The sequence below is a fragment of the Taudactylus pleione genome, unplaced genomic scaffold, assembly GCF_031769625.1.
Source record: "Taudactylus pleione unplaced genomic scaffold, aTauple2 ptg000303l, whole genome shotgun sequence".
Classification (NCBI taxonomy): Eukaryota; Metazoa; Chordata; class Amphibia; order Anura; family Myobatrachidae; genus Taudactylus; species Taudactylus pleione.
In genome coordinates this window covers 3,905,852-3,933,163 of record NW_028284704.1, presented here as the reverse complement: position 1 = coordinate 3,933,163, position 27,312 = coordinate 3,905,852, and the positions used below count along the sequence as shown (strand labels likewise).

Below are 27,312 nucleotides of genomic sequence, written 5' to 3'. Positions count from 1 at the left end.
ACAGCATTCCTCTGTGGAGAGAGGAGAACCTTCCAGAAGGGCAACCATCTCTTCAGGAATCCACCAATCAGGCTGTATGGTAGAGTGGCCAGACAGAAGCCACTCCTTAATAAAAAGCACATGGCAGCCCGCCTGGAGTTTGTCAAAATGCACCTGAAGGACTCACAGACCATGAGAAACAAAATTCTCTGCACTCTTTGGCGTGAATGCCAGGTGTCATGTTTGGAGGAAACCAGGCACCGCTCATCACCAGGCCAGTACCATCCCTACAGTGAAGCATGGTGGTGGCAGCATCATGCTGTGGGGATGTTTTTCAGCGGCAGAAACTGGGAGACTAGTCAGGATAGAGGGAAAGATGAATGCAGCAATGTACAGAGACATCCTGGATGAAAACCTGCTCCAGAGCGCTCTTCACTCTTGAACTCAGAAAGGGGCGACGGTTCATATTTCATCAGGACAACGACCCTAAGCCAGGGCAAAACCCGGGGGCCAGGTCGCCATGGCAACCAGATTTGGTTGCCTGGCGACCAGATTTTCAGCAACCCCCGGGCCCTGTAGTGCAGACCACGAGCGCAGTCCACACTACAGAGTAACATACATACAGCCGCCAGCGGCGGCTGTATGTTTGTTATAGCAGCCGATGAGAGTCAGACAGACTCTCATTGGCTGCTGCGTCGTCCACGGAGTGAGCCGGCTGGAGCTCACTCATGAGCTCTGCCTTCCGGCTCACCCCGAAGCAGGTGATGGGAGAGACGTGACGTCTCTCCCATAGTGCAGAGCGGGCCTGGAGGAGTGGACAGCGGTGTTCGTCGGCAGGACCATGGATCAGGTAAGTTGCGTTGTTTTTTTTTTTTTTTTAAGGGGCACTGCATAGAGGGTGTGGCCGTTACTGGGGATACTGTGGGGGCACTGCATATTTGGGTGGCTGCTACTGTGGGGGCACTGCATTAGGTGGGGGTGGCTGCTACTGGTGATACTGTATGGGGGGGCCACTACTGGGTCACTGTACAGGGTGGGGCCGCTACTATGGGCAATGCATAGTGGGGACTACTACTGGGGTCACTGCATAGGGGGGACTACTACTGGAGGGACACCTACTGGGGGCAATGCATAGGGGTGACCACTTCTGGGGGCACTGATTAAAGGGACACTACACAGGGACCACTGCTGGGGGCACTGTATATGGGGACCACTACTGGGGCACTGTATAAGAGGGGGGTGTTACTAGGGCACTGCATAGGGGGACGCTACTAAGGGCTATGCATAGTGGAGACTACTACTGGGGGCACTGCAGAGGGGGACTACTACTGGGGGCAATACAGAGGGGGGACTACTACTGGGGGCACTGCAGAGGGGGGACTACTACTGGGGGCACTGCAGAGGGGGGACTACTACTGGGGGCACTGCAGAGGGGTGCCCAAAGCATATTCTTGCATCTGGGTCCACCACTCTCTAGTTCAGCCACTGCCGGCGGTGGCTTTGCTTGCTGGGGTTTTTTTGGCTGCGGAGGGGTGGTCTTTCTGGGGGTTGGTTGCCTGGAGAGGGGGTTAGTTACTCAGTAATGTGGCTGTGGGAGGGTGGTTTACTTGGGGTACCCCATTAGTGGTGTGACCATGGGGGTTGGTTGCCCGGGGCATAGGTGCTCAGTAATGCTGCCCCGGGGGAAGGGGTGGTCTGGCTCCTACACTTTCATCCTGGCTCCTAGGTTTTAGAAAAATTTGTCAAGCCCTGCCCTAAGCACACAGCCAACATATCAAAGGAGTGGATTCAGGACAACTCTGTGAATGTCCTTGAGTGGCCCAGCTAGAGCCCAGACTTGAATCTGATTGAACATCTCTGGAGAGATGAAAATGGCTGTGCACCGATGCTTCCCATCCAACCTGATGGAGCTTGAGAGGTGCTGTGAAGCGGAATGGGCAAAACTGCCCAAAGATAGGTGTGCCAAGCTTGTGGCATCATATTCAAAAAGACTTGAGGTTGTAATTGCTGCCAAAGGTGCATCAACAAAGTATTATGCACATGTGATTTCTTCGAATTTTTTTTTATTTTTTTTATTATTATTAAAATGGCAAAAATCTCAAAAAAACTTTTTACACGTTGTCATTATGGGGTATTGTGTGTAGAATTTTGAGGACAAAAAAGAATTTATTCCATTTTGGGATAAGGCAGTAACAACAAAATGTGGAAAAAGTGAAGTGCTGCGAATACTTTCCGGATGCACTGCATATCTTATCTCGCATTGTTTATTCTCTTATTTTATTTTGTTACCACAAGTACATTGATCTACTCTACAGAACCACAGCTGTATTATATAGACAATCATTCCAGTCTGCATTAATAAAAGTTCAAAGTTCCAGAAATCTCACTGTCTGTGGATTAAGAGATGAACTTGGATTAGCTATCTGAAAATATGTACACAATGCTTACATGTAATGAGCGTCAGAATGTGTATATTATATATATATATATATATATATAGACACACACACACAGTGTATATATGCATGTATGTATATATCTCCTTGATTTACATGGTGCCACACAGTTCTGCAGCACCTTATAAAGTACATAGACAACAGTGACTTACAGAGCAAAACATTGCCGTACAAGGCCTTGGATTATAAATATTGCTGCTACAGTGGTCATAATACTCAAATAAGCAGCAAGGCAACAGAAACCAAGTGTTAGGTGCCACTGTTGGCAGTAGTATATTTTAGTATAAGGGAAGGAAAAGCACATTTTACAGGGAAGGGGCAGACATACAGGGGAGACAGTGAGCCGGGGGAGCAGTGGGTTAGGATGAAAGCTGAATTTTCTTCTCTCACTTACAAACACTGATATATATTCAGCAATCTCTGTGCCAGTCGCATTCTCTACAATCCCAACATTACCTTCCCTACATTTCATGCGGTTAATATTTAGAAATTAATAAACTAATGAAGGAGAAAGAAATAGGAGATGACAAGCCCAGCAGATTGATGCCCGATGCCTGTGAGACAACAGCCATGCAAGGGGAATACAATGTGTTAATGAGAGCGTGCAGTAAGTGCTGCTATAACCATGGACAATGGATAGTGATCTGCATGCGAAGAAACAGAAGATAAAGGCATTTTACAGTTACCATTATGATGTGTTTCTCCAAGGGGCTCAAGTTTTGGAAATCTAGTAACTTTTGGGGTTCCCCAGCCAACTACAGGAAAAACAAACACAATTTCACTTAAAATAACAGAACAAACTACTGAGAGTTGGCCCTGAGGAAACTGTAAAATGAAATAATTAGAAAAGAATGTGAAAGTTAATTTGTATGCTAAACATCTTAAAAAAAATATTTTAAATAATAAAATATAAAGACAGAGCAATTTAATATATCATTCTTTATACTAGCATATTTTTATAGCAACACAGTACCAATAATTTAATTTTCCAAAAATAAATTTTACGGTTTAAAAACTAATCAATCAACAATACTGATATTAACATATATAACATTACACAAAAATTGCATACAATAGTAATACTTAAAATACATGCAAATATATTTTTAGAAGAATATTTAAAATATAAGTTCTTTATAGCAGCCAAAACAAATTGTTAGCTAATGAAGTTCTTGGGTAAACTACTTTGTTGTTTCCATCTTAGAATCATGCTAGTGGTCATCCAATGATTTGAAGTGATCAGAGAGTCTGAGCCATCTATGTAAAAGACTCTTCAGATTAGAAGTGGTCCACAAATTAATAACAAAATCGTTGTCATTTATGCCGAAATCCTCTTCCAGATGGTTCATTTCTTTACTCACCAGGTAATTGAGGTAATGGTGTAGCTGGGCTTTTTGGATCAGATTCCTCCGCACTTAAAGGCTCTATTTTGTTACTTCTTTTTAATTTAGGCTTTTTTGTCTTCTTTTTGCTGTGAGCTACAGAAAACAAAAACATTACATTTTAGAACCACACTGAAACACAGGAGACTTTTGCTAGCTGAAATACTCACATTTACTAAGAATCGTGATTTGCTGAATCGTGTTTTTAGGTGGTGTATGTGATCGTTATTATTCCCGAGTACAAGTTCGGGCAGCCAAACTCACCCGAACTTGCAGCCTGCACATATCAGTAACATATGTGCAGGCTGCATGTGTGTATTTTGTGTCAAAAAAAGTTATGGTAGACTTACCTTTGTTAACTCTATTTCTTCGAGGTCCATAGGATGCAAAGGGATACCATGGGGTGTGTGTGTGGTTGGAGTGATCCAGGCACCAAACAGTTAAAGATTTAACTACCAGGATGGCCTGGTCCTCCTTCACATATACCCCGCCACCAGCCACAGGCAGACAGTTTTGTAAACAAGCCCAAATACAGGAGCAGGAAAGAAGAAAAGGAAGAACATTATTCTCAAGATACAATCTCCCAGAAGAAGGAATCAGTGATCAAGAGAGAAAATACCCATTGAAGCCAGGTGCATCAGGGAGGGCGCCCTGTGGATCGTATGGACCTTGAAGAAATAGAGTTAACAAAGGCAAGTCTACCATAACTCTTAATTTCTCCTTCAGGCTCCATAGGGAATCCAGAGAGATACCATGGGGATGTCCCATAGCAGTTTCCCTAAGGCTGGGGACGCTCATTAGCAGAAAGGAGAATCGGACGCCCAAAGAAAGCATCCTGAGAGGCAAAGGTATCAAAGGAGTAGAACCTGAGAAAGGGGTGGATGGACGACCACATGGCTGCCTTGCACAGCTGTTCAGCAGAAGCGCCACATCGAACCACCCACGAGGGTCCCACAGACAGAGTAGAATGTGCTGTGACCCTGTTTGGAACAGGAAGATCAGCTTGCGTGTAGGCTTGAGAGATTGTCATGCGAGCAAGAGTCTGTTTGTTAGCTGGCCAGCCTCGCTTGTGAAAGCCATAAAATACAAAAAGAGGGACAAAAGGAGGTTGAAGACTGAGAACCCCCTGAAAGAATGTTCTAACGTCAGGGAGGAGAGCAATCCTTCGTTGGAACCAGATTGACAGAGCAGAACCTGAACTTTAAGGGAGGCCAGGCAAAGACCAAGGTCTAACTCAGCCAGGAGAATGGCAAGCACCTGGGAGACCCTAAAAACTGTAGGGTCATAGCCTCTGGGGGTGCACCATTGAAAGTAAGAGTGCCAAACTCTGTAATAGATGCGGGCTGAGGCAGGTTTACGAGCCCTGAGCATCGTCTGGACCACAGAGTGAGAGAAACCCTTGGCTCTTAAGAGGGAAGACTCAAGAGCCACGCCGTCAAAGACAGATAAGGTAGGTCCAGGTGCAGGCAAGGACCCTGTGCTAGTAGATCCTGACATAGAGGAAATGGAGTGTCTATGGAGAGATTCCGTAGGTCGGTGAACCAATGTCACCTGGGCCAGGCCGGGGCTATTAGTATCACCGTGCCGCCTTCTTGCTTGAACTTTCAAAGCATCCTTGGGAGGAGGAAGATCGGAGGAAAGAGGCATGCGAGATTGAAGTCCCACCTCACTGCCAGAGCATCCACGAAGGCGGCTGAGGGGTCTATGGTCCTGAACCTGTACCTGGAGACCTTGTTGTGATGTAAGGTTTACGTCTGGCAGGCCCCATTTGCCCACCAGGAGTTGAAAGACATCCGGGTGGAGAGCCCACTCTCCGGTGTGTATGTCCTGACGGCTTAGGAAGTCTGCTTCCCAGTTGAGGACTCCGGGGAGAAACACTGCAGAGATTGCTGGGAGAGGACCTTCGACCCAGACCAGAATGTTTGCCACTTCCCGCATGGCTGCCCGACTTTGCGTGCCTCCCTGATGGTTGAGGTAGGCTACCGCAGTTATGTTGTCAGGCTGGATCTGGAACGGCCTGCTCTAGAAGAAATCCTGCGCTTGTGTGCTCTGTACACTGCTCGAAGCTCCAGAATGTTTATGGGCAGGCGACTTTCCTGAGTTGTCCACCGTCCCCGAAAGGAATTATGACCGATAACCACGCCCTATCCGCGAAGGCTGGGAACTACTCACTACAGATGCCAATCTGGAATCCGGAAAGGGCGACCCTTGTCCAGATGGAATGTCTGTAGCCACCATTAGAAGGAAAGCCGAACCTCTGGGGGGAGGAGGATCGTCTGGGACTGGATCAGAGTATACTGTCCGTTCCACTGGGAAAGAATCAGTTGTTGAAGGGGCTTGGAGTGGAACTGGGCGTTCTCCACCATGTTGAAGGTGGATACCATGGACCCCAGGACCTGCATTGCTGAGTGAATAGATACCCTCAGATTGTGGAGCAAGCTGCGCACCCACAAGTGTAAGGTTAAAATCGTGTCTGCTGGCAGAAAGATCCTCTGTATTCGAGAATCTAGGAGTGCACCCAGATGTATCAGTCGCTGTGTCGGAGATAGGGAGGACTTTTATCCAACTTGATGATTCAGCCGTGTGTTTGCAGGCAGTCCACGGTCAGCTGGAGATGGCGTTGGTAACACAACTGGTGAGTCTGCCAAGACTAGGAGGTCGTCTAAGTATGGCATCTGAGGTGTGCCGCCATAACCGCCATTATTTTGGTAAATACACAAGGGGCTGTTGACAGACCAAAAGGCAGTGCCCGAAACTGGTAATGTTGCTGCAGAACAGCAAACTGTAGGAACTGCTGGTGGGTTGGAGTAATAGGTACATGCAGGTATGCATCCTGAATGTCCAGAGAAACCATGAAATCCCCAGGCTCCATTGCCAGGATAATTGATCGTCCATGCAGAACTGGGGCATTCTGATAAACCTGTTGAGGGATCTGAGATTCAGAATAGGCCGATGAGACCCATTCGGCTTCTGAATCAAAAAAAGAGTCGAATAAAAACCAGTTCCTCTCTGAGCCGAAGGCACCTGTATCATCAAACCTGAACGCAGCAGGGAGTGAATGGTCTCCTGGATGGCCTGGGCCTTCATAGGGTCTGATGGGGGACCTGTACAAAACAAATGCTGGGGAGGACGCCTCAGGAAGGTGAGGGCGTACCCCTGAGAGACCACTTCTCAAACCCAGGCGTCTGTTGTTGATTGACTCCAAGAGACAGAAAATTGAAGAAGTCGGCCTCCCACCCTGGGATCCCCCAGGAGGAGGCCCACCCCATCAGGCGGAGGGTTTGTCAACAGACTTGGAAGCTGGATGACTGGCCGCCCAAGACTGGAACTAGACTGCCTGGGAAAGGCCTGTCCTCTTGCCTTACGCTGGGGGTGAAAGGACTGAGAAGAGGACAGCCTAGGCTTAGGGGCAGCTGCTGATGGCAGAAAGGCAGATTTTGAGGCTGCCACGGTAGCCACAATCTTGTCCAACTCTGTGCCAGACAACCTGTCTCCAGAGAAGTGTAAGGTTTCAAGTGCCTTCTTGGATCTCCCGTGTCCGCCTTCCAGGACCGTAGCCAAAGGACCCAGTGGGCGACTACCGAAGTCGCAGATGCCTTAAAGGAGATGTATGCCAGTTGTTCCCCAATAGCGTCTGATGGCAGGCTCTCATCCAGTGCCTCTGCCCATCCTTCAATAGCCTTAGCCACCCAGGCCGCAGCCATAGCCGGCCTAGTGATAGCGCCAGAAAGCGAGTAGACTGACTTGAGACAAGTTTTCTATCTGTGGCATCCTTAAGGAAGGATGTATATGGTAAAGGCAGCGTAGAGCTTCTGACTAAGCGTGCCACATGCGAATTAACAGAGGGAAGTACATCCCACTTAGTACACTCCTTAGTAGGGAGAGGGTAAAAAGAGGCTAGTCTTTTGGGACCTGGAACCGTTTGGCAGGAGTACCCCAAGCTTCTCCCATGAGCTCAGCGAGCTGTTCTGATTGAAGGAATTCAGCCTTAACCACCTTTTGACGTTAATGCTTTGGCCAGGGTAACCTGTTGAAAGGGTCCCCTGGCTGTGGCATTACACCCCGGCTAGTTTGAGAACGGTGCTGGTTTTAAAAATACAAAGATCCCCACAACATTTTTTCCTTGCATGTTTAAAACCAGGATTGGCTCACAAAGTCCAGTGCTGGGTCATAAGCTACGGGGGACCGCTACACATTTTGTCCCCCATATTTTTAGAACCAGGAATGGCTCAGGAGCCCGAGGCTGGTTATGCTTTGGGAGGACCCCATGTCGTTCTTTTTTTTTTTTTACTTTAACCCTTTTTTGGCTACTTACAGGCAGAAACATACACAGATCACACTGATCTGTGTATGTTTCTGCCAAACACGCAGCTCAGGAGGTAGTCTATTTGAAATTTCTATTTAGGACAGAGGACCTGATTCAGCAAGGAACGCAGTTGCTTATATGCACTCAATTGTTTGATTGTTGCGTACTGCGCATGCATCGAAGTGTGCGAAGTAGCCACTGCGATCGGAAAAGCAATCACAGAGGATTCGCAGACCCATGGCAGGAAGTGCGGTGGTAACAGGATGGTCGGCCGAACGCAGGCGTGCCAGTGCGTTTCAACAGCGTTGCAGGGGCGTACATAAATTAGCCACTGCAATGCCTTATGCAGCCTGAGGCCTCATAGCGTGTGACAAGGTTAGCAATTCCTGAGTAAGGTCAGAGCTTGTGCAAGTGTGCGTGAGGCTGCAAATGGTACTTGATGTTAACAATGGTTTTGCGGTCTCGTGTGTAAGGAAAATTTGGCACACTTATGTTGTGCTGCAGCGGCATGGCGATCGCACCAGAGGCCGCCTGTGGACTCATAGCGTGCGCTGAAGTAAGCCATTCCTGAGTAAGGTCTGAGCTTCATTAACTGTCCGATGTTACCGATTGTTTCTCATTGTTGGCCAAGTATACGGATGTGATTATGGGGAAGTGGGCATCCTTATGTCAGGCTGTGATTGCAATGCAAATGCAAACATTTAAATATCACCGCTGATATTAGCAACTGCGTTGCGTGCGTATAAGCAGAATAGCGATCCGTAGTGAACCCAGGCCCAGAGTTTGCTAAAATTAGATTCTTGGTAAATTCCCGAGTTGTATTACTGGCTATGAAAAGTACCTGCAAGTTTGGCCTATGGTGTATTTATTTCCAATTGTGTTTTCACCCGTGTTTTAAAGAGAGTTTCATAATTTCATACCAGAGTTTGCCTCTAGTAAATTTCCAAGTTCTAAAACACACCTGTGCAATCTCGACACAGAGCTTAGTAAATTTACCCGTGTATAGAGAGTAGGAGGAGCTGGCAATACCTAAGGACTGGGACCTACTACTGGACACCGCAGATGAACATGTCAGTCATTGGAAGTGGAACCAGTGGCATAACTAGGGGGCTGTAGCAGGCCCAGCAGAGGGGGGCAACACGGCAGAGTATCCTGAAGTTGCCGTTATACAAGAAACATCCCTCTGCAATGCAGCTTCCTGATCTGTGAGTCCTGGTCCGGCATCTCCTCTCTGAATCTGATCACATCTCCTCCCCTTCAGTCATAGTCATATTTTAAAATACAGTCATAGCTGGGAATCGAATCTGTACGACAGCTTACCATTGAGCTATCTGCTGTTACAAGGGAAGCCTGTGCATTCTAACCATATCAAGTTACTTTACATTCTCAATTTAAAATACAGTCATAGTTGGGAATTGAACCTTTCAATTCATGCTTTGCAGTCAGTCACCCTACCAATTGAATTCTAACTATATCAAGCTACTACACCAGTGGTGTCAAACTTGCGGCCCCCAAGCCACAGTAGACCTACACATCCCAGCATGCACTGCCACAATTTTGCTATTAGGGCATGCTAAAACTGTGGCAGGGCATACTAGGACATGTAGTCCCACAGTAGCTGGCTGGCCACGAGTTTGTATTTTAGATTAATAAGAATGTGTAGTACAGGGGTGTCAGTCACGTAGCAGGTGGCAACACCCATTTTTGACGCACGCCAAAGGGGGCGCAATTTTTCATCTTGCTTGGGGCTCCAAATACCCTAGTTACGCCTCTGAGTGGCACTGCTACTGGTGCTGGCTGCCGCCAGACCTGGCTGTCACTCACTGTGTGTGGGACACCGCACCGCCGCCATCACCTACTGTGCAGTGCACACCTGATCCACTCAACAGCTCCTCACCCTGGGAACTGTGGGAGGAGAGACGTCATGACGTCTCTCCCGTCCCAATAGGCTATGTGGGACTTGTCGGGAGGCAGAGTGACTGACATGCAGGGGGGAGGCTGCCGGCTGCTGCCTCTTCAGAGTAGAGCTGGGTGCCGCGCAATGCACTCTAATAACAGCGTGCGTCCGGCTGAGAGATTGCGCACCACCCTAGTTACAGCCCTGGTTTTTGGTATATTAATAAAATGTGTTATCTTATTTAGAGATTATTTTATTTCATTTTACAATGAGCCGTTTCATTCCTCCAGCGCTGTAAGTGCTATATATTTTTCTGCCACAGTGGATAGCATGGGTTTGCTTCAAACCAGGATCCTATCTAAGGCAGTTCTTATGTTCTCACCATATTGTGCGAGTTTCCTCTGGGTGCTCTGGTTTCCTCTCACACTACAAAACCATACTGGTAGGTTAAATGGGTTGGGTACGGGATGCCGGGGATCATGATCCCGGCGCAGAGAATCCCAACGCCGGCATCCTGACTAGGTTACAAAACCAACACCTACCGGTAAGCAGGCTAAACCTACCCCTAAACCTAACCCTACTTCCCCCCCCTCCCTCTCTGCAGCCTAAGCCTAACCCTCCCTCCCTGCAGCCTAAACCTAACCCTCCCTCCCTGCAGCCTAAACCTAACCCTCCCTCCCTGCAGCCTAAACCTAACCCTCCCTCCTTGCAGCCTAAACCTAACCCTCCCTCCAGCAGCCTAAACATAACCATCCCTCCCGCAGCCTAAACCTAACCCTCCCTCCTTGCAGCCTAAACATAACCATCCCTCCTGCAGCCTAAACCTAACCTCCCCCTCCACACCCTAACCTTCCCCCTAACCCCAATACTTACCGTCAGGGTTGCAGAGGTCTGGAAGCTGGCGTCAGACTTCTGACTGGTGTTGGGATTCCGCGGCTGGCATCCCGACTGCCAGGATCATAACTACATCCCGGTTAAATGGCTTCTGGCTAATTTAACATATATTATAATTATATATATATATATATATATATGTGCATGTGATTAAATATTCCTTGTAAAGCGCTGCATAATATGTAGGCTAATAAATAATAAGCAGCAGGGGCTAATTCATTAATTTATTTCACTTCTATGTTATCTGTAAGCTGACTCTGCTATCCTCTCTACCCTGCCTGATGAAGCTGCTACGATGCTTCTTAGTATTTCACAGGAGTCCTCAAGGTGTCTATTAGCAATTGTGCATCTCTAGCTATAGATACACTTACACTGTAGTTGGAACACGTTTCAACTGTTATGGCACCAAATCTTGGAGTTAGTAAAAGGATTTGTGCACGTTGATGGACAAGTCACTTGTTAGTTAGTGTGGGGCTTTTAGAAGCACTGGTTAAAAGGTTGAAAGTTTAATTTTACCAGTAACTCCTGTTTTACCAATAAACAAAGAACCTTCCACCCACCTGATTTACTTTGGAAGTTACAGCCGCCTTGTGCTTGTACATAATTAGCTGCTTGCAGTGAAGAAGAGTCCCAGGAGAAAGCAAAGGGAAACCATCCCCAGTCCCCCAACAGTTACAGCTACATGTAGTAGCTGTAACTTCAAAAGTAAATACACAGGACAAGGCAGTACGTGACAGGTGAACAAGGCTCTCTCACCCCTCTTTCAGTCGCTGTCAAAAACTGAGGAAAACATACAACCCCTTTAAACGCTTGAATGATCATTTCCATCCAGCAATAGGTATCCTGTGATTATGGCAATTTCTAAAACAAAAATACCTGATTCTCTTCCTTCGAAGGGTTCTACACGTCTATCCTCCTGCTCCAGCTTTTGGGCCAGAGCATCTTTGTAGGACTCTAGTAGATGTCCGTCCTGTGGTGCCTGGCTGTTCTGGCTCCCCTCGCTCCCAGAGTCCATCTCCTCCTCATCTGCCTTAACCTCCAGGGGAATTTCTCCTCCAGTTTGTCCATTCACCATCTTTTGTCGCTTTTTATCTTTTTCTTTCCTGATTTTAGTTTCATTCTGGCAATCAAATAAAAATATAAAAGTGATTTGAACCGATAATAATTTATAATTACTATTAATTCCATGAGCAGCTAACGGGCGGCCAACAAGGTGTGGTATGTTTGTTCCTGCACAGCTGTCACTTATCTACCAATATATATATATATATATATATATATAAATACAGTTTCCTTTATTCTTCAGAAGTACACAAGTAACCAGCTGTTCTAATTCGTTATATGAGTCATGGTCCGGCCATAAAACGCACTCACACCTGATGTACAATTACAGGGTAAGATTTGGAAATGTGAAATATGCCCAAAAGTGATATTTATTATAAAACCACATCCATATCATACATATCAGACTACATTCTTTATACCAACACTATAAATATTGCATTTTATAACATACCTCCACAATAACCGCAGATATAGGCTGGAAAGGATTGACCATAGGAACAGAAGTGTCTTCGTCAACTATATCTCGTCCGTCTTGCTCTGCCTCCTCCCTTTCCCTTTCTTCTCTGTACATGGTGAAATAAAACACTGATCATATTCAGCACACGTGTGATAATCTTCTGCACAACGCACCAACCAACAGATGATTACTGATCAGCCAGGAGTTCATGCCATTAGTAGTGCCGGCTGGTTATACCGCAAGTCCAGGTCACATGAGCCATAGGAAAACCTTACTGCTTGTGCGATTTGATATGCACTAACAAAACTTGGAGAGGCTAGGAGGTCATTGCTGGGAATTGTAGTACCACAGCAGATGGAGTGCCATAGGCTGCCTGCTAGTATATATTATGTGGAAACAGGTTATTGGACTAAACTGCCAGCATGTAACATATTACCTTTGCATCCGTACCCTTTTCACCCGCTCTGCTATCTTCTGTTTGTCCTGCTCTTCCTGGGCCCGCTGCTCCGCTGTCTCCCTTTGGATGCGCTCATATAATGTATCAAACTCTTTTGCTATAACTGCTAGTAACCAGTTCAGGCCTTTTCTTATATGTACATTATTCTTTTTCCCATAGCCTAGGATTGCTGAACATGGCTCCTGAAAGTAAAAAAAAGTACCTCTTTATTTCATCACACTTCATATATAAAAAGTTATCCTTATTGTAATCTAAAATTAAAATATATCTTAAACTAAAAATTGTTATAAAAGGTATAATGAGGACATCCTTACATCATCCCTGTGTCTTTGATAGACTAAGTGACTTGCAACATCATTATGAAGGAACACAATAAGAAAGTAATGTATCAAATTAGACCTAGATCTGACTGAGTATGGCCACAAAAAGGAGTTTTAGCAACTTTTGCAGTGAACCTGAATCCTGATTTTAGTGTATATTTTATATTAATATAGAGGTGCTAACATTACAGATACGATCCAATCATTTAAGTCCTTATGCTTTATTCAGGTTCACTCCATAAATCGGTTTGAATTCTGAGCTGAAATAAGCTAATTCAGATCAGAAAGTTAAACAGATTTATACCCTTTTCACATAGAAAAGGTCCCGGTAAACACCCAGTAAGTTGTCAAGTTGGCCCGGGTACATTTCTGTGTGAAAGGGTCAACCCGGGTCGAAATTCCTGGGACTTTGATCCTGGTCGTGACCAGGGTTGAAGTCCCGGGAATTTGCAACCTGGGTTGACCCTTTCACACAGGAGGAGGACCCGGGTTTTCCCGGCAAATTATCGGTCCAAATGCTTGACCCAGCAATTTCATCGGTCTTAAAGGGGGTACTGGCCTTGGACCTGGAACCGACCCGTGCTCCAAAAGCCGGGTAAAAGCCCCAGCTTCTGTGTGAAAGTGGCATAAGTAAAAGGGTTTTGTATCTGGTTTAATTTCAAAACATAGGTTTAGAGCGTCACAACCTCCAAGTACATTCCACGATAAAGAAACAACTTTAATAAGTGATGTTAAAAATAGTAAACCATAAAATACTCACAATTTGACATAAGCACTTGTTTTCGTTTACCAGTTTCTCTAGTGACAGAAACTCTATGATATCAGCTTCTGCCATAGCGCCTTCCCGGTCCTGTTTATTCGCCAAACTGCAATATAAAAAAAATACAAACAACAAACCTGATTAGTGAATATACATAAACATACATGTTCAGAATACTAGGCAGGGTCTGTAGCCCAATGTTTTGTGTACTAGATGTAAGTGGAAAATCTCAGTGACTAACCAGGGGGGTTACTGTTGGAAGGGACAAAGTGCAAGTTTCACAAGATAGAATAGTAAAATTCCTTATAGCAGAATACAATATTGTCCTATTTTTTTTTCCAAATATCACATTATATTTATAGATGCATTAAATACTATACAGCATAATCATTCCCTAGAGTAATGTATCAATTACATTGTACTGTAAAATATTTAGTTTCCAATTCACCAAATGGTAATTGGTAGTACTAGTACTACTATTGTGGTGGAAGTACAGACTGGGACACTTTACAGTATTGTGTTACTTACATTCGGTAGTTACTATTATATAAAACAATGGTGTAAATGTCTAGGTAATGGTGCATTTACACGGTCAGATTTTCCTTCAGATCTGTACAATAACGAAGTTAAAAAACTTTCATATCGGAAGGAAAATCTGACATATCTGAAGGCCCCCATACATCAGCAATTGATTGCAGCAATTCTGCAATTTGCAATCGATTGTGTATAAAAATATTTCCCTTTTTCAATCGATTGCAGAATTGCCACAATTGATTGAAAAAGGGAAATATTTTTATACACAATCGATTGCAAATTGCAGAATTGCTGCAATCAATTGCTGATGTATGGGGGCCTTGACATGTTTGTCAGATGAACGATGTGCGTTCCCGCTTATCAGATAACGATATCTGACATCTGATGTATTTGCAGTCAGATTTGGACGATTCCATTCATTTTAATGCGGCCAGAAATCATTCAAATCGTTGGTAAAATCGTTCATCTGACCGTGTGTATGCACCATAATACTGCTATAATACTATTTGCTTGTTTGAATTATTTAGTATAGTTACAATAATCCACACCCACTCAATAGCACAACATACCAACTTAAATTACATAAATAAAACCTCTCCGGGTGAGACTCTTCACATCCAAAATCACTGATTTACATGAAAACAGATAGATAACCTCAAGGCGACTTTGAAACAGTTGGCCGGCTTGATAAATTACTGCAATATTTTGAAACCAATATTCCCCAAATTTAAATGAAATACAGTGTGGATCGTAATTATGTGAGTGCAGAGCATGTATGATTTTTAATTTTTTTTTAATTTAAATGGTGTGGTCACATACCTCAGTGTCGTAGATTAAAGCTTATTGTTTATATGAAATTGTTGGGTCACACTTTCTCTTGCACCCCATTTTTCCATATGTAAGCCAATTCTTATCTGCCAATTCCCCAGATGCCCATTAATTGATGTGCTTGGTTCTGTCTCTTTCAGCTAATGAGCTAGCACCCCTAAACCCATGAGAAAAGGGAAGACTGACGCAGTTGACTGGGTTATGAAATTACTGCAACATTTTGGAACCAACATTCCCTGAATTTAAATGAAATACAATGTGGAGCGTAATCAGGTGCATGCAGAGCATGTATGATTTTTTTTTTTATTTAAATGGCACCTCAAGCACCACAGATGGTTGAGTGAGTATATATAGATATATATCTCGGATTATAGCTCTTGTATCTTTTTTTGTATTTATTTCAAAATATCACATTGCTTTATTATACGGCATAAGTTTTTTTCCATCTGAATCTGTGAGATACTTACAATCTGGCTACAATATTATACCTACAGTTAAGTGGCCTAACCATTACACGACTTTTTGCACGATGGACCAAAACCAGGAGGTTTTGGTCGCATCATACAGAAAGTCGTGTAATGGATAGCCGGCAAGGACCAGCGATGTGCGTGCACGCTGGATCCTTGCCGACCCCGACTATCTACTGAACATGCCCGTCAACCTGACGACGATCGTCAGGTTTGGCATGTTTAGAGATAGGAGGTTGGGCTCCTGCACTGAATGACGTTCAGTGCGGGCACCGCACCTCGGTGACCTGAAGGTCTGAACGCTAGCCGTTCAATCTTTCATTCGCCTAGTGAATAGGCCCCTTAAGGGACAAGAGAGGATTCATTTAGATCAAGTTGTAAATTTAGATTTTTAGGGAAATTTAGATCTCAGAGAATTTGAGATTTAAACACTGATGAATTTATCTAAAGTGGATAACTGCAGACTATGGGCCTGATTCATTAAGGTTCGCTACTGAGATCGCAGCTCCGTAATCGCATGCAGGTCTGCTGTGAAAATATGCTAAGGACTGCTATCGCAATGCTGTCGCACTGCCTCCCATTACCACTATCTAACATCCGTATATACCTTGCAAACCTCCACAAACATCGGTAACCTTGAGTACTATTGGCCCCTCACGCAGAATTACAGCAGCCCTTAGAAATTGCAAACCTCGTTGCACGCAGTGAGTACTCTAGCTGCGTATGCAAACACAATGGCTAATTTATGCACGCCCACGCAACGGCGTTCAAACAGACCGACACGCCTGCCTTTCTCTGACCACACAGCCCCGTCACCACCCCCCAAACGCTCACTGCCTGTCAATCACTCTGCGATTGCTCTGCTTGATCGCAGTGCAATCGCAGTTGTGCCTTCGCGCACGAGCAATGCATACGCATGCACAGTACGCAACAATCACCCAACTGCGTGCGCTGTTGCGAGCCTATATGAATCAGGCCCTATGTCAGCGTGCCCAGTGAGAAGGAAGGCTAACAAGCTGGCCAAATTGATCAGAAAGGTTAAGTACTTTTATACCCGTTTCTAGTTTATACCGTACATTGAGCATTTGTAACTCTCAGATACAGGTCATATGTTATTGTGTTATTGGAAACGTTTGTTATTGGCATTACCAGACAAATTATATGAAGAGGTCACATTGCACTGCTAATGATGATTAGATGATATAGATCAGGCCTGGCCAACCTGTGGCTCTCCAGCTGTTGTGAAACTATAAGTCCCATCATTCCCTGCCACAGTTTTAGCATTCCCTAAAAGTATAACTGTGGCAAGGCATGCTGGGACTTGTAGTTTTTCAACAGCTGGAGAGCCACGGGTAGGCCTGGCCTGATATAGATTAACATTTAGGATTAATATTTTTATAGAATATCAATAATTTTATATTATGTGATTTTTTTTAAACTTTGTTCTTGCAATAGATCAGTTTTATGATCCGTTATACGACTTGTTTCCAATTTACATACTCTACACGATTGTCCTTAATTATTGAAGGTTCAGAGATTTTGCTCCCTGATATGAGTGTTTATTTGTGCAGTAGACAGATTTTCAATTCAAAGAAGCAGCATAGAGAATATAAGATGGGTTTATATTTAAAACTAGAGAGGATTTTAGACCAAAGGTGTCCATCCACTAGAAGATTAAATTGAGCGATTGAACGATAACGATATCGTTCAATCGTTTGCAAAAATGTCTAAAACGACCAGCAATGTGCGCTCCAGCTGGTCGTTTAGACATCCATCATCGGGCAAACATGCTTCACAACCTGACGATAACATCAGGTTCAGCATGTTTGCAGATGATTGATTGTGCTTACACTGAACGACTGCTCATTCAGTGCAGGCTCATCACAGACTGACTAACGACTGCACTATTACAATGTGGTAATCGTGCAGTCTTTTTCCTGTCTTCTAGTGGATGGGCAGCATAAGTCTGGTCAAGTCTGTCCCACCTCCTACATGCATGCGCAGAGGGAGTAGACTTGCGTGCCGCCCCTTCATTGGCTCTGACTGCAGCGTGACTGGATAGACCTTAGCTGGAGCACCTCACTGCTCTTGGCCAAAAAGAGATAAGAAATGACAATGGGAGGGGACAGAGTGGGGGGATAGGGAGAAATGAAGTGACCTGGCACATGCAGAGTCCTTTTACTAGTCTGATTATAATCTGAAAAAATGACTCTGCCCCTTGTAGCCAATCTTGCCGCTGGGCATTGTCCTGAAACAGTATTGAAAACAACAGGTTTTGTAGATGCCATCTTCAGGAAGTCACATTTTTGATTAATACATTTACACAAGTTTAATACATAACTTGGGTCAATAAAGAGGCCGTTTATTAAACTGCGTTGAGAGATTTAAATTTCAAGTGACAATCCCTGATAAAAGTGATATATGCCCCTACAAAGCATTTGTGGAAACATAAACCAATACAGTACACAGCGTATGTATACAGGGCTTAATTGTATTTAATAGTGTGATTAAATTCTCAACAAAAACATTCTGAATAAAAACATTTCTCTGCATGTTTATAACTATTATTATAAATTGGATGTTATGTCTGTGTTAATGGCTAATATTACATACAGTAACTGCAAAATAAATAAATGGGCAGTGCCACCCATTAGACAAATCCCAATGACATATTGAAGATTGTTTACAGGACACAGTATTACCACAGCCAACTAGTTATTACCAATTCCAGAGAAGGACAATCCAGATGCCACCTCTCTTTTGGAGATAATTTTTTTTTTTTTTTTTTAACTCTTAAGAGGTGCAAAATCTCTCTCTATTCATAAATTGAGCAGGAAACTGAAATTACAGCTTCACAGCAGCAAAGTATCTAGCAATCCTAATCTTTCATATGGCAGGGTCTGCTATTGCCTTGTCATCCGAGACAGGCTCACTATGGGAGAAGTACTCTGGCGTGTGACTTTTTCATTGCCTACTTTGGATCTTAAGGTGTCTATCCACTAGAGGATTGAAATGAGCGATTGAACGATAATGATATCGTTCGATAATCGTTTGAAAATCATTTGCAGATTGTTTAAAAAATTGGTCGTGTAGACATCTATCATCGGGCAAACATGCTGGTCAACCTGACGATAACATCAGGTTCAGCATGTTTGCAGATGATTGATTGTGCCTACACTGAACGACTGCTCATTCAGTGTAGGTACATCACAGACTGACAAACGACTGCACGATTACAATGTGGTAATCGTGCAGTCTTTTTCCTGTCTTCTAGTGGATAGACACCTTTAGAGGATTTTTCCCAAAAGATATTTAAGTAATAAATTGGTGAGAGAGTCGTCTCAGGGTAGGTATACACTTACACGATATTGGCCTGATTCGGGCAAATCGGTACCCCAGATTGGGCATATCGTGCAGTGTGTATGACCGATTGCGCGCTCCCGCAGGTTGCATGCCATGTCGTGTGATTGGCCGTGCAGCACGGCCAATCTAACGATATTGCATGCAAGGCTGTACATATTAATGAAGGACAGAACAGTGATTGTTCCCTCGTTCATTAAAGTGTGTACCGGCAAACTCCTTTGGAGCATGAAGGGATATCGCCCTCTTCATTGGCACGAGTGTCGTAGATGACCTTCGGTAGTTTTTATTTAGCAACTTTTTTGGGGAGGGTTTTAAAAAAATAAAGTAAACTGGTGTTTTGATTTTGCAGGTGCCAGCAGGGGATGCACTTGTGGTTATCAAATTGTTGGCATGCCATGCCAGTCATTCTGGACATTGTCCTTGGTGCAGTGCCAACATGGACCAAAGTGTATTCATTCAATTTTTAACAAATTACTATTCTGTACCCACTATGCTTATGGGGTACAAGATGAGCCCTAGTGCCATCTGTAGAGCTGGGGGGGGGGGGGGGGTGTCGCACATCATTTTTGCAGGACCCGAACCCCCTTGGGAACCCAGTCCTGGTGCCATCCGGCCTAGGACTCATTGGAATCATGGTTGGGGAACCCCCACAGTGCGAGTCTCCCCTCTATAGATCATAGGGATGTATGAAGAGGTTGTAAACCACAGAGGGATAGGGGTTAAGAAATGGATAGTGATAGAGGGTGGGTTCGGGTTGGGTACGAAATGCCAGAGCTCGACATCCCAGCGGTCAGAATCCCGACACCAGCATCCCGATAAGGTTAGGATACCGACACTTGTGGCTAAGTATCACAACCCTCCCCTTCACCTTACCCCTAACCCTCCCTCCCCGCTACCTAAACCTATCTTCCCCCCAATACCTAAACCTAACCCTCTCTCTCTAGTGCCTAACCCTAACCTTCCCCCTAGTGCCTAACCCTAATCACCAACCCTAACCCTCTGCCTAACCCCAATACTTACCGCCAAGATGCCGGCGCTATGATTTTGACAGGTGTCTGGATTCTGGCGCCGGCATTCTAAGCGCCGGTATCCCAACATCAGGTATTTTGATCGGATCCCTTTTTAAAAACTAGTAAATGTTTTAATTCATGCTGCGAACCCATCGTCAATCTGCAGCGATGCCCATCAGTTTGCAAACTCGCCACTTGTTTATGTGTAACAGTTAGGTAAACACACTAACATAGTGCATCCAACATGTAATTCTTCGTAATTCTTTTTGCCGTAGATAATGTGAAAATATTAAAGCCATATTGCCTGCTAAACCGTCGATCATACCATAAAATGTGCATCTTACCACATATGTATATCATTTTGAGGTCTCCAGAAAGGCAGTATCATGCCAACCTTCAGATATAGTCCCTCATTCAGAGGAGTATGCAAACACGTAAAAAAAATTCACATTTATTACATTGGGTCCATCATCTTAATTCTGACTATTGCTCAGTATGTAATGAAAAAACTCTGTTCTACTAGAGGAAAAAAGGTTTATTCAGAAACCACAGACAGACTGTAATTATGATGGATTTACAATGCAGTCATAGCACACAACAGTGACAGAAAGAGGACGTTTGGACAACACAGCATGATGCAAAGTATTTGTTAGTACAAGATTTGAATATGAAAGCAGAGTGAAACAGCCCATATTGCTGACTGTGGCCGCTGACTGGTTACATATGAATGCACTAAGTCACACACTGCCAGCTAATGTACATGTGAAACCTACATTTGTATATAACCAATAATTACATCTTGTACAGTTTAATGACAAGTCAGATATGTTATTGGATGGTCATACATAAATCACATATCACTGGTAAGATTAAAGCCATCATTGCAGGAAATAAGAGGCTCCTAAAACTAGCTATGACAATGCAATCTCACATGCACAGATTACAGATGTCCTTCACCAGACCTCCATGTTATCTATGTAATTGTATCAACTCTATTTACTACTACTGTTTAGACTAATGCTACGTAAACATAAAATGTGACCAACAGGGAAACAATTTACATACAATAAAGCTCTAAGGATGTCAACAATGGTTGCAATGACTGTTAAGGGGGGTATCCACTTAGCGATTTTTATGAACGATAACGATCGTTCCATCGTTCAATTGGTCCTAAATAGTTTGCAAATCGTTCACAAATCAATTGCAAAAATGTCTAAAACGACCAGCGATGCGCGTGCCCACTGGTCGTTCAGGTTCAGCATGTTTCCAGGTGATTGATGACCCTGCAATGAACGTCTGCTCGTTCAGTGCAGGCTCATCACACGACTGACAAACGACTGCATGATTACAATGTCGACTGCATGATTACAATGTCGACTGCATGATTACAATGTGCAGTCGTTTTCAGATCTTGTAGTGGATACCCCCCTTTAAGCTGGGTATACACTGACCGATATAGTGGCCGAACATATTGGGTGTCCGTTGGCCAGTGTGTACAGGCGATATGTCTGTGAACAATGTTGTTCACAGACATATCGCGTTGGCTGTGCTGCACAGCCGACGGACAGATATATCTGCATATATATCTATCCATCGGCAAATGTGTACGGGCGGTCTGCAGGCTGCCCGTACACATGCAGTGGTTGCCGCAGGGAGGGAAGCGGACATGCCCCCGCCCCGCCCCCTCCTAGACACTGAACAGATGATGGTTGTTCAGTGTTTACGAACAGCCATCATCTGCAGATATATCTGTTTAGTGTGTACCCAGCATCAGTGTATATCCTATTTCCAGAGGATTGTGTGGAAGTCTGTGTGACTCATGAGTATACAACGGATACACTGTATCTGATTTCAATACATGTGCATGCTCGTTTTTTTTCTGAACAGGAATACACTATGGGGTCAATCCAATTGGAATCGGTATGATTTACCACCGGGACCCATGCCCGGCGGTTGGAATCCCGACAGCGGCATCCCGGCAGAGGAGGAAATCCAGATCGTCCTAAGGTAAGTACTAACTAACCTACTTCTACCCCCTAACCCTAACCTTCCTTAGGGGTGCCTAACCCCAACCTTCCCCCCCAGTGCCTAAGCTAATCCCCCCTCTAAGTGCCTTATCCTAACCCCCCCTTCCCCGCCGCCTAAACCTAAGTCCCCCAGGGGGGTGCCTAACCCTAAATCCCACAGAGGGGTGCCTAACCCTAACCCTCCCTTCCCCTAGCCTAACCCTAAACTCTCGGGGGGTTGCCTAACCCTAAGTCCCCCCCGGGAACCCTAAACCTAAAGCGACTATCCTATTCCCTTTGACAGGTGTCGGCATATCGTAGTAGTCCCCCCTATGCAGCAACCCCAGTAGTAGTCCCCACTATGCACTGCCCCTAGTAGCGGCCCCACCCTGTACAGTGCCCCCCCCCATACAGTGTCACCAGTAGCGGCCACCCCCACCTAATGCAGTCCCCCCACAGTAGCGGCCACCCAAACTATGCAGTGCTCCCACACTGTCCCCAGTAGCGGCCAGCCCCCCATGCGGTGCCCCTTAAAAAAAAAACGCAACTTACCTGATCCACGCTCCTCCAGACCCGCTATGCACTATGGGAGAGACGTCATGACGTCTCTCCCATCACCTGCTGCGGGGGGAGCCGGAAGGCGGAGCTCATGAGTGAGCTCCAGCCGGCTCACTCTATGGACGACGCAGCAGCCAATGAGAGTCTGTCTGACTCTCAACGGCTGCTACAACAAACATACACCTGCCGCTGGCGGCTGTGTCTTTGTTACCCTGTAGTGTGGACCGCGCTCGCGGTCTACACTACAGGGCCCGGGGGTTGCTGAAAATCTGGTCGACAGGCAGCCAAATCTGGTCGAAATGGCGACCTGGCCCCCAGGTTTTGTCGAGCCTTGCTCTAGAATATGTTGGGATTATACAAAGAAAAGAATCTCAATAATAAAATAATTATACTAATAATACACAGTGCGCCCTGAGGTAAGGCTCGCAATTTAGACTGCATATGCACCACAGTGAACATACATATGAATTGCTTATCTCCAAGAGACTGGGAGTCATACGCATCTCAGCCGTTTCTCTCAATCCATGAGAGTACGCGCTATAAAAGAACAGTCTCGAGGGCAAGTTGCACCATATTACACATCATGCCTATACCAATGTGATGCCTATTTCAGTCAGATCTCTTGCAACTAGCATGAGGTAGGTGTAAGGGGTTGGGTATGAAATCCCGGCTGACGGGATGCCGCTAGTCAGAGTACCAACAGCGGCATCCTGACAGCCGGAATCCCGATACCTATAGGGAAGACAGGCAAGCATTTTCCTAACCCCTACCCTAACCCTCCCTCCCCGATGCCTAAGCCTAATCTCCCCCACTAGTGCCTAAACTTAACCTCCCCATCCCCACACCCTAATCCCAACACTCCCTCTCCGGTGCCTAACCCTAACCGTCCCCCTAGTTCCTAACCCCGCACCCTAACCTCCCCCTAAACACCCTAAACACCCCTATACTTAGCTTCAGAATGCCGGTGGTCGGTGCCGGGATCCCGACCAGTCGGGATTTCAGCGCCGGTATTCAGACCGTCGGCATCCCGCACGCCGGGATGCTGACTAAATCTCAGTATAAATGCCTATAATAAATATGGCAGCTGCTCTAGCACACACAGAGCTGGGGGAGGTGCAGTAGCAGAGACTTGTGTGACTCAGTATACCGGCGGACACTCGCAATAGTCTTCCATGGAATTTTGGTTGCGTGTAACTCAGAATCCGTATGTTTAATCCATGGTACTGATAGAAAGTGACGATGCAAATAAGGCTTTCCTAGTCAGACTTCAGAGCGGAAATACTTCCCTTGATTCATATCACACTAACAATGTAAATGGAGACTTGAGCCTTTGTAAAATGACCCAAATGTTATGACTGCCCTGCTTGTTTATTTTCTGTAAATGGGGGACAAGGGGTAGAAGCACAAACATTTACTATATCAGACAAAAACACATGCATAACATCTAAACATAATACTGTACAATCTAAAACCAACTGTGTAGCGTTGACAGAGTAATAGGAAGCAGATCTTTACAACGCAGAACAGTTTGATGTGAGTGGAGTAAAAAGAAATTACCCACATACACAAATGTCAAGCAAAAGGTAGATTGCGCTTAGTGGCTGCTATCCAGTATTAAATATATACAAAATTATAACTATGTAACATATATATATATATAGCAGAGTAGAAACCAGGTGAACCTAATAGGGTGGCATCCACCCCTAAAAAAAGTCAGGTACTAGGGGTACATTTTAGGCACTGATTACCTAGGTGCTGCCAGTTGCCCAGGCCTTTGTAGTAAGTAATGTATTGGCAAAGTCGGGCTGGAACTTACTAAAATGAAAACTGCCATCATTTAACACAGCTGCTAACAACATTCATAGCTCTATATACATGATATGTGTAATGCTGGTGTCACACAGGTAGACAGATAGATGAAGTCGTTGGACTCAAACACATTGTGGAGGCCAGACTTCAGATCCAGCTATTTTGTGGTTGGGCAAAATGAGTGGATTAAAGTAGTTCTTGGTAGGATCATGGTGTATTTTACCACACAAGTAGAGTGACAACAGGCCAGTATGGTCTAAACCCGTGATCGGCATACGGACACAATTTTAGGCCCACATGGGTGGCTCTATAAGTTTCAAAAGGGCCGCACATTACAATCTCTTAATAAGAAGTTAAAACCATATATTTAATCAAAGAAAGAGACATCTATCTGTGCTAATAACATATCAGCAGGCATTGTAATAAATGTTACAAGCCACAACAAACAAATCTGACAATAAAGCAAGAAGTAGAGGAGGGCCGTATGTGACCCTACGGCTGCCTTTTTCCCCATCACTGGTCTAAACCAACCAAAATCCTACATTTGATTACTCCATCATATAAACAACTTGTGACATTTGTTAGACTCAGGGCCAAGTTCAATTTAGAGCGAAAAGCCACTTTCGGTGAAACTTTTTCGCCAATGACGTAATTTTCGCTTATTTAATTTATCCCGTATTCAATTTCAGCGTCTTTTCGGCAGCACAATAACGCGATGCAATGTAATAGGCGAAAAAGTTCGCCTCTGAACACCCGGCGGAAAAAAATGCAGTTTTGGGGTGCAACGTTGCAGCAACCACCCTGCACCCTTTGGACACCCCCGACGCTAATTGCGTCAAAAAACGCAACAAAAAAAACCCCACAAAAGGACACCCTTAAGATGCACTTCGAAAAAGTGGACGAAAAAAAAATAATAGTGGGGGTGCAAATTCAAAAACTAGCGAAATAGCCTTTGGGGGGTTCTGGAAGTATGGGGAGGTGTATTTTTGATTGCAGATGATTGCTGAAGGTGCGTTTTTTGGGCTATTTAATGCTTCACTTTAGCAACTTTAAAATATGCTTGCACCTATTTTCATGTACCCCAAATTTGATGGGAATACCTATTTTCCCCCAAAAAAGTAGCAAAATGCTATTCTTCACCACTTGCTGACAGACGCAAAGTAGTGCTTATTGAGAACATTCAAAGACCCCAAATACCTTCAGCAGGGCTAATCGGGGGTACCCAGTGTGATCCCTCATGTCAGAGCATCTTTAGGGGGGTGTCAGCCTGATTTCCCCAAAACTGACAGAACTTTTCGCCAATTTCAAATTGAATACAGGGATACGCGCAATACTTTTTCGCGCAGAAAATAGCGGCGAAGACAGCAAAAAGTCCGGCCTCTGACTTTTTGCTCCAAATTGAATACAGGCCATAAGGTTATGGGGGAATTCAATTAGTTTTCGGGTGCGAAAAACTGACGTTTTTCGGGATTTTTTGTTCGTGCTATCCATTTAGCCCCTTTTTTTGAGAAAATATCCGTGAAAAGGTCATTGATCTATGTGTTCGTGGCCGAGATCATCAGGGATTTTTGTTCCTCTGCCTCAGTCAGGTGAAAAAAAGTCCACAATGATTGCTGTCTTCGGGGCTAATTGAATAGCCCCTGGGGTATACGGTATTTTTGGTTAGCAACCCCTTACACACTGCAGTCAACACAACGCACAGCAACAGCAGAAATTTTATGGGCTCAGCCAAAATAGAGACAACACTGAGGCATAAGGCATTTCATTTGTTTACATCACAAAATGCAACTTGCACTGAAAGAACAAGATCCCTTCATTTTAAGGTTTGAAATATACAAATTTGGCCCAAATTATTATCTTTTACTTATAAAGTGCCACAATGGTCCCGTAGCGCTGAACAAGGGTGGGGTATGTTTATTCAGCTCTGTTTTAGCCATATTTAAATGGTTGGTGTAATGGTTAGCATTACTGCCTCACAGCACTGAGGGTCTCATTCAGACCCGCTCGCGAGCGCTGTACGCTCTCAAGCGGGTCGATGTTACCCAAATGCGCATGCGCACGACGGAGGCCGCTCCCTCGTGCGCAAGCGCGAGACCCGGCGAGCGACGGGGAAGCCGTCGCTCGGGGTCTCGCTCCACAGGGGGCGTGCTGTCGATGGTGATTGACAGCACGTCACCTTTGGTGGGCGTGCCGGGGGCATGGCTGCCCAGACGGAGGCGTTCCCATGGGAACGCCTACCGTCTGCGTCCGGCCCCACTGACATCACTAGTGATGTCAGTGGGAGTGTTTTTGGCTCTGATAGAGCCAAAAGCACTCCGGGCTTGCGGCAGACGAGACTACCACAGGGGTCTCGTCGCAAGTCCGATGGTCGCGATGGTCTTGACTTTCGCGACCATCTTTTTGGCCGCTCGCATAAGCTGTGGGTGGTCACCCACAGCTATGCGAGCGGCCAGGAGGCCGCTCCAATTTTAGGTAGGCCGGCCCTGATTTAGAGCGAGCGCTCTGGTCAGAGCGTCCGGCTCTGAATCAGGCCCTGAGGTCTTAGCTTCGATTCCCACCATGACCCTAACTGTGCGGAGTTTGTATATTCTCCCCGTGCCTGCGTGGGGTTTCCTCTCGCAATCCAAAGATATACTGGTAGGTTAATTGGCTCTAAACAATAATGAACCCTAGTGTGCATGTGATAGGGAATATAGATTGTAAGCTCCACTGGGGCAGGGACTGATGGGAATGAATATTCTCTGTAAAGCGCTGCAGAATGTAT

At 45.1% G+C, this 27,312-nt stretch overlaps 1 protein-coding gene across 4 annotated transcripts in view; it reads right to left on the bottom strand.

Moving 5' to 3' along the window:
* ARL13B (ARF like GTPase 13B) overlaps positions 1 to 27,312 on the bottom strand; it is a 79,813-nt gene that overhangs the window by 8,186 nt on the left and 44,315 nt on the right. For 2 of the 4 annotated variants that reach the window (XM_088442030.1, XM_088442031.1), the window contains exons 6-11: positions 13,974 to 14,079; positions 12,873 to 13,075; positions 12,431 to 12,542; positions 11,791 to 12,034; positions 3,797 to 3,913; positions 2,736 to 3,190 (exon numbers count right to left, since the gene is read on the bottom strand). In XM_088442030.1, the coding sequence (XP_088298156.1) occupies positions 3,027 to 3,190; positions 3,797 to 3,913; positions 11,791 to 12,034; positions 12,431 to 12,542; positions 12,873 to 13,075; positions 13,974 to 14,079 (946 nt within the window). In that variant the 3' untranslated portion in view covers positions 2,736 to 3,026. Of the gene's footprint in view, positions 1 to 2,735; positions 3,191 to 3,796; positions 3,914 to 11,790; positions 12,035 to 12,430; positions 12,543 to 12,872; positions 13,076 to 13,973; positions 14,080 to 27,312 lie in introns of those variants that run through there. The other 2 variants (XM_088442032.1, XM_088442033.1) reach the window with 2 other exon arrangements.